The sequence below is a fragment of the Anopheles ziemanni genome, chromosome 2, assembly GCF_943734765.1.
Source record: "Anopheles ziemanni chromosome 2, idAnoZiCoDA_A2_x.2, whole genome shotgun sequence".
Taxonomy (NCBI): Eukaryota; Metazoa; Arthropoda; class Insecta; order Diptera; family Culicidae; genus Anopheles; species Anopheles ziemanni.
The window spans coordinates 8292007-8303116 of NC_080705.1; the positions used below are offsets into that span (position 1 = coordinate 8292007).

Here is an 11110-nt window from a genome sequence, read left to right on the forward strand (position 1 = left end):
TGAGGGGGTGCTATAGTCTCGAAAATACAGTCAATTGCCATATTAAATGCAACAAATGTAAAGCCTACTATGATCGCGGAGATTGGCGAGCCCTGCTTTACACCACTGTGTACCATCGTGCCGAAAAAAGTGATTATGTGTAGCCAGCAGGATGTGGTAGGCATGGACAAAAATGCCCGCAGGGATTACATCATCTGAAACGGATCCTCGTAGAAGCTGTTTTCAATATCTATACTACTGGCGCTATTGTTACCGAAATGGTGGGCGTTAAGGTGATTGTTGTTTATGCTACCGTGGTGCTGGCCATTCGTCGAATGTGTGCCACCAACGGACACGTCCATGATGCTGCCACTGCTGCTGCTGTTGGTGCTGCTGTTACCTCCTCCGCTGCTGCTACCGTTGGTGGAACTGCTGGCGATGCTGCTGATGCTGCTACCGCTGGGACTGCTGGCGCTGTTGCTACTGTTGCTGGTTCCATCCTGCTGTTGCTGGTGCTGTTGCTGAAGGTGGTGCGGCAGAAGATGGTGATGGTGATGCTGGTGGTGATGCGGAAGATGATGTTGCTGTAGGACGGCACGGGACTCGTGGGCACAGTCGGCCAGTGCGGCCGCCGTAACCGCCGATGCCGACGACGTGAGGAGATCGAGGGTGGACGCAATCGGATCCAATTCGGACGCGTGGCCCAACGCCCCAACGACCACTTCCGCCGGCGTCCTGGTGGTGGTGGTGGTGGTCGCGGTGGCGATGCAATTGCCCTGCATGGTGGCCAGCGTAGCGACGGTTCCGGCGTCGGTTAGCGACTGTTGGTGCAGCTGGCCGCCATTCGCACCCCCCTCACCCTCGCCACGCATCACAATAATTACGTCCGTCAGCGCGGTGATGTAGTTCTTTGCCAGCGTGAGCGTTTCGATCTTCGACAGGCGCCGTTCCTTCTTCACGTGCGGTATAACTTCGCGTAAGGACTGCGGGACGGATTCAGCGAGCGCGTTAACCGAGAAGAAGTCAGCCGGAGAGTTCAACAAGGTGTCCAATTCCAACACCAGTCACCAAGAAAGACAAACCAAAGAACAAATGAACACTTGAAGTAAAAACGCGGCAAAGTCCTAAGAAAAATATCGGTTTTCACAGACTAGAACGCGGAAAAACACTCGTCACACCGGTCATGGAACCGGACACGTGAGAAACTCACCTGAAACGCATCGTTCAGACTGTGCATTCGCATCCGTTCCCGTTCGTTCGACTCCAATCGCCGCAGGTTGCGCTCCTTCGCGTTCAGCGCTCCCTTGCGGCGTCGGGCCGCTGCACTGCTGCTTCCGTTTCCGTTCCCATTCGTGCCCCCCTGGCCCGACCGACTGCCGCCTCCGCCGCCATTGCTGCCCCGGCTGCCGGTTCGACTGCTTCCGCAGCTCGTATCGTCGCTTTGTGAGCTCGAGTCCGTCATGTCCGGATCGATAGCGGTTTCCTGCTAGGGGTTGGAGAAACATTGGCGATTGGCGTGACATGAAAACAAACACGTTCTTCTGTCGACGATAGTGCTAATCTTAATTGTACTTCGATAAGATACGAACTTTGATCGAAGAATTCTAATAACAGTCGATGCAGGGTTGGCTCATATATCAGTTACACATCGGTATTTTTGAACCACTATGAAGTTCCTACAATTTCCTGCTCCATGTGCTACCAGTAATTTTTACCGACATGCTTAACTTCATTTTGTGTCAAACTTTATCTTTTTTTTGCTGATTAGTAATCAAACCAAGGGTGTCCAAGGCACGAGGCTGTTAATCCAAATCTTGCCCCTGTTCCACATTTTTCAGTATAAAAACCAGTAGAATTTCCTTCTTCACTTCATGATCCCACTTTTTTATTGTTCGATTAATTTAACCAAATTTAAAGCTGTATCCAAATGGAATATTTTGGGTTTCTTTTCGTCCTTCGTTAATATTCCCTATAATTTCCATCATTAATTGCGCTTGATTGCTTTTCCTTGTGCTGACCAGGACGAAAATAGATCCACAATGTTGACCATTTGCACAAGTTATCGGTAAATTGAATCAATATTTTCTAAAATGCGGCTACAATTTACGAAGATCATGAACTATCCTCGATGAAATGAATTAATACCTGTTAGATATTTTTGTTTTATTTTTGGAGCCGGTGCGGTTAAAATGTAAGATGGAACGAGATGCCAAGGAGTGGCCAAAAGAATGCGAGTTAAAAAAAGCTTACTTTTCTTTTTGTTGAAAAGGTTTTGCAAATGTGGACCCGAAAGCCGTCGCTACGAATATTCGTGAACTGGATTCGAGGCACGATTATCATTATGACAGAGTAAACAAACCGTTTAATATCGCCCGGTTCCGGGCCGTGGACGGAACGGGTCCAGAAACACGAAAACACACCATACCAGGTAAAATCCCACCCCCACGCGGAAGGGAACATTTCCCGGGTGCTGGTGCTTGATTGAATTTTCGCACCGAAGCCGAATGCGTCCCGTTGTTGGACAAGTTCCACCCTGTTTGCAAAGTCGAAGTGTTCCCCTGAAGTGTGGATACTCCAGAGAGGCCGCCCCAGAGGGAAAACAGCGGCCAAAAACGGAATCGAACTGCAGGCACAATATCCTCGACAGCGTCCAAACGAACGGCGCTCGGGTTTTGGCCGAAGTACCGCCCCGCGGACGTGATATCGATTTCAGTAATTAGAGTCGTAAAAAGTGTGGACTATCAGCTTATTTTTATCGCAAAATAAAAACAACCCCCCCACGCGCGGTTTTGCGTGAAAAGTCCCGCGCCATCGTCAGAAAAGGGAGTGAAATGGATAGAAGCAAAGGTGAGGTATCCAGCAAAGCGGTGCCCTTTTACTCGAGGAAAGCTTTGAGTGTATCTGACCAAGGGAATGGCGATGGCAGTCTATAAAACACGGGAGAATTAATTTGTGGGTCTATAAACGCAAGTAACGTTATTTTTCACCACTCTGCAACATGATTCACCGCCAATAACTGTTGGAGAGTTCACTGTTCTTGGGATTCAAGTGGAGCAGAGGAGGGCATCTTTATTTTCGTCGTCTTTTTCATACCGGAGGGTTTCAAATTATATAACTTTTCCAAATCCTCGCCACGAATCCGTTGGAAGTTAAAAGAAACTTCTTTCGACACTCACCATCTGCATCCGTCTGGTGGTTCTTTTCGGTCGCGACGTGTCCCTCAGCGTGACTCCCGTCGAGTGCGGCGACAACGATTCCACCGACAGGAGGTTTGCATTTTTGTCCTGCAGCTCCGTTTGTTGCTGCTGCTGCTGCTGCTGTTGGTGTTGCAGATGCGGATGGTGGTGCTGGTGTTGGTGGTGCAGTTGGCCGGTACCGTTATTGATGATCCCGTTTGCCGACCCGTTCGAGGCCAGCTCGTAGAAGCCGCTGGTGTCGGACGATTCCGCGATTTCCGCGGCCGCCAGCTGCACGCTGTGTTTGTCGTCGGAAAGATCGGACCGCATCGTGGTCGGTAGGGGATGCAGGTTGACTTGTTTGTTCGACCGGGGAACAAGAGAAAGCGAAAGAACCTGCGGTCCACACGGTACGTTCTCCAATTATAAGCCGCCGGGTTGTATCCGCGAGTCGTTCTCAGAAATGCAAAGCAGCCATGACCACGCTTACCAGGCCTTCACACCATGCTCCAATCAGCTAATGCTGTGATCATCTGCAGGATAAAAATCATGGAAGAAACAGGGAAGGGATGAGAAAACGGAGAAAACTTACGATGACCATAAATTCTTAACCAGAAAAGGTGAAACATTTGCATCCTAGAAAACGACGCGAAAAGAACACCAGCCTCGTTAACTATAATAGATCGTTTTTCCCCCGTCAGAGCCCGGGTTTTTCCCTAGCTATCCCTAAGAACGACCCGACGAATCAGTGAGGACGGTGAATGCGCCGGGAGGGAAATGGCTTAAAAAATAAAACAACGTGGTCGAGCAGACACGAGATTATGAAACACTTCCGGACCAATTTAGTTTGCAATCTATTTTTATTTCAAGATTAATTTGAAGACATCCCTGACGGGAATCCTTGGTGGTTAGCCTCCCGCGGGCATAAAAAGGAAAACGCACCACGCACCGAGATTACCCGCCAGGATGCGATGACAGCCGGGAGAAGAAGGGGTGAAAAGCGCACAAGAACAACGGGCTTTCAGTGCTTCGAAGGCTTCTACCGAGAATGTTTCACACTGCCATTTAACGAAAGCGGAAATGAGGACGTCCCAGCTGATGGGTCCCGGCCGCAGATCGTTGTTCGGGACTGGGGGTTGGGAAGGACGTAGATTATCACCAAGGCCACCGCCCTCCCTACCTATTGTGGTAGATGATAACCTTCGTTTGGCCTATGTAAAACGATGGTCGTTCTATGGTCAATGAAAGTTCTTTAGCATGGGGTACGAACGACGGGGAGATACTGGAAAGAATAAACCCTCTCAGTTAGCCATGAACAAGGTAGGCAACCACAGCTTCCTTTGCTTTGGAAAAAGAACCGAGGTCGGACTAGTGCGATGTTGGAAAATCAAATCTCCTTGCTCCGTGCTGCAGGTGGATTAATGTTGACGGTTCATTTTCCACAAGCTTTCCACGGGGCGAGAACGAGTTGATGGGACGAGAAAAATGATTTTGATTGGTACTTGTGGTGCAGGGAGATTAATACACTTCTCCATCTTTAGCACAGAAATAAAATCTGTGGCAAAAATGTTTTAATTTATAAAGTTAGTAGCGACTTTGTTGCGAAAAGAATGATCCATTGGCACACAATTTTTAAGTGAAAAGTTTATATTTTACAAAACTATTAGAGTAATGTTGTTTCAGTGAAAGTGATGCACCAGTTTTGTTGTTGCTTATCAGTAATAATGAACATTATGAAATTATAGAACCAAAGATAAGACCGCCCGTTAGTAATCCTAGCTGGAATGTGCATTTCGTCACATTACGGCATCTTAGTAGGCGATAATACTTACACTGCGCTTATCCTGGGAATTGTTAGTTCAGAATCAGTTTGTTCGTCACGTCAGGCACCAAGAAGGGCATTGTGTGCGAACACCTTTGAACGCTAAGTAGCCTTCGTGGAATCCCATTTCCAACCATGTTCCCTTCATCTTCACCGCCCCGAGCAGCCATTTTGCTGCCCCGGAGGTGATAATTAATTTATCAAAGGACGCGACGATAGGTTGCTAAAATCGGGCCAGGAATAGTAATTTGCTTCAGTGGGGTACTACCCGGAAGCGAGTGAGGCGACGTTGACGGCGGGTGCCGAATGTCCGGGTAGAAGTGCCGCCCACATCCAATTTGGCCATTGACGAATCGTTAAATAGGCTTCTTCTTCCGAATGGACCAAAAGTTGCTCGACATCTTTCATGGGGCAGCCAGCCGAATGGGGCGACAACGGAACCGCAACCGTTTCGGTCGCTGAATTCCAACCGGCCAGTCGCTCGAAGCGTCGGCCAAACGGAGCGGGGAATTGACTGCATCGGCGCTCCGGTGGCCACTAATTAAGGACATACGTAATTTAATTACCGCACGTATCCTTTCCAATCCTTCCACTGGCTCAGTGTCGCCGCACAAAACCCTGCGGCGCGAATCGGTTTCTTTTTTTACCAACCAGTAAAGCAGAAGACGTTCTGTTTCCAATTTCATCAAAAATTTATCACTTGCGGGAATAGGTGCCGTTCCAATTCTTCCAGGGAAGCGTCCAATATTCGCTCGGTTGTTCGGGCCGATCATTGTTTTTGTCATCCATAAAAGCCCTATTGCGCCGCAAGGAACGCACGTGGATGGGCGATGCGGTGGTGGTTGGTTGGTTCTCCCGCGGGGACGTCGATGAAAAACAAACCGATGAGAGGGTCCCGGGGTACGTGTTGTTGATGAAAACAAATTGAATCATATCCCGCTGAGATTATATTCTTCTAATTTAGCCAATCCCCCGCAACGGTGGTTGGCCGAGACCGGCGAGTAGGACGACGAAGAACTTATACCAAGGCTATCTTTGACCTTAAGATTTTCTTTTTCGTTCGCTGTTTCACTCCCCTTCTCCAATCAATCGATGTCGTCTAGATCTTTTGCTAAGTTGGCGGTCAAGCAACGTCTCGAGGGAGTATCCTGCCATAATAATGTTTGAAGTACACATAGCTCATAAACTATTGTGCCCACAATCACTTGTTGTTTTCCCGAGGGTAATCATAAGCCGTGGACAGAACCGAAAGCAATTCTGCAGAAATTGATCAATTGGAGTTGAATCAAACACTTAACCGTACAATGGAAATACAAAGTGCGTTTTTCTCTGTTGCATGTTTGCCAAATAATACAACAGTTATCATATGTTGTTAGTTGTTTGTTTTTTTTATTTTGTCTCGTAAAAATGCAATCAACAAATTTTATACATTAGTATGATTTCAGAGAATATAATCTTCTTCTTCTTGGCGTAACGACCTCTTGGTCATGGTCATGCCTGCCCGTTAAGGGCTTACGAGACTTGTTTCCCTGTTGTACGTGGATAGTCAGTCCTCTCGTACAGGGGAGGGTCCGGTCTCGGTTGGGATTCGAACCCACGCCGTCGAGGTGCTGAGAGAATATAATGGTTAATGTATAAAAAAGAAACGGGCGCTGGGGAGAAGGCATGATTGAAAGGAAATAATTCTAATTCTTTAAGTAAAAAACAACACTTCTCCCGCCCTGACTGGACAGTGTTAATCTTTCGACGTCTTGTACGGTGGGGTCGCATAGTATTTCCTATCTTTTTTCTGCCGCCGCAGAACTGGTGTTTCAAAGCGTCTTTCTTTCTCCAGGGTAGCCGCAGAAGGGGCACTCGGTTCAACACCACCACGCCGGGGAGTTGGTGCACCCATGGTCTTCCAGCCATTGCCATCGACGTTCTCGTTTGACGACTGCAACATAATGAACCGGCTCCAGTAGTCGGTCGGGATGTGCAGCATACTTTGGAGGATGATAACTTGGATGAAAGTTTCGGCACACATATCGTTCAGGTCCAGATCTGGCCGAGAGTAACCAACGAGGGTCGGGGCGAATACACGCGCCAGATTGTCGATCGACATTTTGGTTCGCTCGGATAGAGCGACGCGCTGGAAGTGCAGCATCAGGAACGCCAGCGTGTCCCGGTTCGGTTCGGGCATCCGTTCGATCAGCTGACAGAGCGTGTCGATGTTTCGCTGATTAATGTCCAGCCCAGAGTTTGTGGCGGCAAAGTTTCTATACTCAGGGTACAGTGCGGGTGGGATGAGCGGCTCTCGGAGCGTCCGTAAAAAGTCCTTAACGCAACCGCAAAGGACATGTACGTCCATCTGACCGAGCGTCGGGATGGTTTTGCCGCGAAGGAACTTTTCCTTCAGCGTACGTACTTCCCGCTCTGAGGCGCTCACACGGTACAAGCCTTCCTCCACAAGGCCACGGTTTTCGATTTCGCTTACGCAGTGCACGATGAGGGCCGGAATGCGAGGGCTGGACGAGGGACAGAAATCTTCTAGCATGAATTTCGATACGCCCGGTGCATGCGGGGTAGTGGGCGCATTGGTAGCCGCCGTGTTCGCCGTACCACGACGTCCGTTCTTCGTCTGAGATTGCGGAACACAGGGGAACGATATTTTCTCCCGGCAGTAGAGGTGAAAGGTGGCTTTGCACTCGCGACACTTTAGTCCATTGTAGCCAAAACGAATGCGTTCCTGGCACTGGTTGCACGTATCCGAGGCGATGTACGTCTTGCTTGCCAGATCGTGTTGCCGTTGTATGATAGTTTTCTTCATCTCTGGCTTCTCGGATGGTGTTGTTGGTGGTGGAACATTCACAATCGTAGCAGCCGTGGAGTTGGATGAAGCACAGCTAGAAACGGCTGGACCGTGATTTTGTTGAGGAGCCGCTGTACGGAAGGTCGATTCGGCTAAAATTGGCCCACCATCGTTACCGGTCGGGACGGTCACCTTGGCGTGGGCAATGATTTCTCCAAGCCCGCGTGGTTCCATCGTGGTTGCAGTTGAATTTATTTCCATCGCCTTCTGCTTAGGAGGATCCTGCGGTACCTTAAAGCTGACATTGTTGTTATACGAAGGACGGTGCTTCTTCCAAGACTTGCGCTTTGTTTGTGCTTTCAAAGGCTCGAGGAAATCGTCCTCCGATTGTGTCAACGATAGATCGACCAAAAACGAACCCGTCGAGTTGATGTCGTTGTCCACTTCTCCACCGTTCAGCTCCGAGTGATGGCCATGGCCGAGACGAGATCGGCGCCGCGGCACGCGTTCAAACTCGGCCAACCGTTCTCGCGTCACATCCCGCAGCGTATGTTCGTTCCTTACTATATCGAACACATCCAGCATCTTCCCCTCGACCAAATCCCGTTCCTTTTCGGCATGCTTCCGGGCTTTCGTTTCTGTTTCGAGGAGTTTACGTGCATGAAACAGTTTAGACTCCAGGGCTGTTATGCTGCGCAATGCATTGTCCAGCTCGCGCTGCAAGCGCTGGGCCTCCTCGATCGATTTTAGCCACTGCATCCGGCACTCATCCTGTAGCTGGGCGAAGCGAAGAAATTCTACTTCGGCCGTGCCATCACGCAACACATCACACGACCGACGAAGCTCATCGAATTGAGCCACCAACGATAACTCCATTGTGTTAGATATTGCGAACCATTCAGTAAAAAGTTTTCGTTACAAGAACAACAGCGTCCCACGAGCAGCGACGGCACGGTTATGATTCGAAAGTGAAGTTTACGACCGTTACAGCGCATGTCAGGGCTGCTTAGGTAGCGTTTAGCCGCTCATGATCAACTGTCATTCGCTGCGGCGGCTGAATAGATCGGGCGGCTAAATTATTCTCTATTTTCTTGATAATTTTAAATATTACATATAAGTCACTGATATGAGGATATTCTTGAAAACTATTACAAAATTGGTTGTGTCGAAAATGCTTTCTCAACACATAATTTTAGATAAATTGAATAATTAATTGCTGCTAATGATCGGAAAACAGTTTAACCAAGGTGTATACATTTGTTTAGTTTTTTTTAGAATAACAAATCGGTGCAGAGATAAACAAAAGCATCACTTTTTATAAACTGTTTCATAAATTATTGTACCATTTTTAACGGTGTTACAAACTTTGCAAAGTTCATCATTGGACTCCCAGTGCAGTGAATGGTTACCCTTAAAGATAAGATAAACATGTACATATGTTGAAAGATGAATGCATCGGTCTCATCAATGCAACAAGGAAAGTTCATAAAAGTGTCTAGAAAAAACAAACCCTACATCGTACATCGACACATCGTAAAACAAGAGGAAAAGGTAAGCACACTTATCCGCACTGGATCGTAAAATCCTGGCTAGAGGGAAAGTAGGAGTAGATAGTTTTACGAGCGAATCGATAAACATGGTTGACACACATGTTTAACCTTCTTTCGCCCTCGTGCGTGGGATTATCGAAAGTACTTAAACTGTTCGGGCATGCCACGATGTAGGGGAACATTTTCAACTATTACTTATATATCACACGGGATCATTAGAAACTTGGACAAATGTTTAAAGACCAAAAAAACTAGCGCTATGCATTATCAAAGAATGTAGACTTTTATCAAGCTGCTTTCATGAGGCAGCATAAGGAATCCGTGAGCTTACAAATCTGGGAATTAATTGCATAATTATATTTTGCTGCACTTCCCACACAGTACTAAGTGGGTAATTTATCACAGGGACAGTTGGCTTCATTAGGCACAATTAATCGTTACCACAAAAACGTGCCTTTCCACCGGTTAGATGATGCGCTCTTTTTTATACGACGGTCATCTTTGTCCGGTCGCGAAGTCTACCTTTTACATATTTCCCATCAACAGGAACGAGGCGAGGCATTTATTTTAGGAAACTTTTACATTTTTCTTTCCTTCTACTTTCCCGGTGCCTTCGTAGAGTTCTATCACTTGTCGCAGGAAAAATGATTCTAATATTTCATCCTCCGTTGTCATCCAGACGAAAATCTGGTAGAACAACTCTACCAGAGGGTAGAAGTAAAATGGAGTTTTTTTTTATATTTGTCCGTTTGAATGATACTTAAAGTGTGATTTAAAACAAAATTAATTCGCTTTAAATTTGCTCTTTGAATCGAATAAGTTGAGCATAAATCTTGAAATTTATGAATTGGGTCTATTTCGACGGGGTTTTCCTCATACAAATAGAAGCACATCAATCTGATACTGGAATTTCTCTGTCGGCAATTCAACCTTTTTTCTGTTTTATTTCACCTAACATTTTAGGGCTGCAGGTATGTCAGGGTTCTGCGTTATTTGAGCCAAGTTTACGCTTAACCCAGACATCGACACGTGTTCTCAAATATCTGCTCTCGGTGCATAGGTATTTCACGGCCCTCAACATCTTTTTATCTCTGCTTCGCGTTCCCTATAAAGGTGTTTTATGTCCAATGAAATCAAAGATGTAAATACACTTGTAACACCATTCCCGTTTAGCCCGCTTCAGCGTAAAGTATTATGAATTTTGCAATGACAATAAAATCCCGAGAGGTATTTGGTTCAATTGCAAATCAATAAAGAATCGGATTTTTTATTGTGGATTTAGTGAACCTATGTTATGTTGAATTTTGAATAGCTTCTAATCTTCCTTTATCTCTACGATCATGCTACTTTGATCTCAATAATAAATTTTTGATGATTCACAAAAAAGGGGTTTGAATTTGCCAATAGATCTACCTGACTTGGGAAGGAAACAGTCTTTAAACTGTTCTATTGCAGGCAAAATAAACTGGAAACCAAACGAAGCACGAAACTCCGATGCTCAGGGCAAACCCTTACACCAAGGGTAAATGCAGCAGGACGAAGGCTCGAAGAGCGATTAAGGTCGCGGTTAAGCGCGAAAATCGTTACCTTTCCGAGGCGAGGACCTTGACACACATTGGTACCCAGCGAGTGCAGTGCGGATGCGCACGATGTCCGTCCAGGTGATGCTGCTCCTCGGTGGCGCTAAAACAACGAACGGAAATGGGCCATTCCGTAAAGGGGGTAAACCGAAAAGAATCTTTCGCTCGAGGTACCCATATCGGTAAATAATGGATCTTTTATTTTACCCTTCATT

The 11110-nt window shown here is 46.9% G+C and overlaps 2 protein-coding genes across 2 annotated transcripts; both read right to left on the bottom strand.

Moving 5' to 3' along the window:
* Positions 1-185: 185 nt before the first annotated feature.
* On the bottom strand, positions 186-3485 carry LOC131281891 (protein dimmed). Its single transcript, XM_058311255.1, has 3 exons — positions 3156-3485; positions 1190-1462; positions 186-962 (listed from the first exon to the last, which is right to left on the bottom strand). Exons 1-3 carry the CDS (start codon positions 3483-3485, stop codon positions 186-188), a joined length of 1380 nt encoding a protein of 459 aa, XP_058167238.1.
* Positions 3486-6596: 3111 nt separating this feature from the next.
* Positions 6597-8707, bottom strand: LOC131282597 (rac GTPase-activating protein 1). Its single transcript, XM_058312143.1, has one exon. The coding sequence runs from the start codon at positions 8639-8641 to the stop codon at positions 6713-6715; it is 1929 nt and encodes a 642-aa protein (XP_058168126.1). The 5' UTR covers positions 8642-8707; the 3' UTR covers positions 6597-6712.
* Positions 8708-11110: the final 2403 nt, after the last annotated feature.

Coding starts and splice junctions, on each gene's coding strand:
- LOC131282597 (XM_058312143.1), bottom strand. CDS start 8,641: ATGGAGTTATCGTTGGTGGCTCAATTCGATGAGCTTCGTCGGTCGTGT.
- LOC131281891 (XM_058311255.1), bottom strand. CDS start 3,485: ATGCGGTCCGATCTTTCCGACGACAAACACAGCGTGCAGCTGGCGGCC. Junction 1,463..3,155: donor CCACCAGACGGATGCAGATG/GTGAGTGTCGAA, acceptor AACCCCTAGCAG/GAAACCGCTATCGATCCGGA. Junction 963..1,189: donor GTCTGAACGATGCGTTTCAG/GTGAGTTTCTCA, acceptor TCCGTCCCGCAG/TCCTTACGCGAAGTTATACC.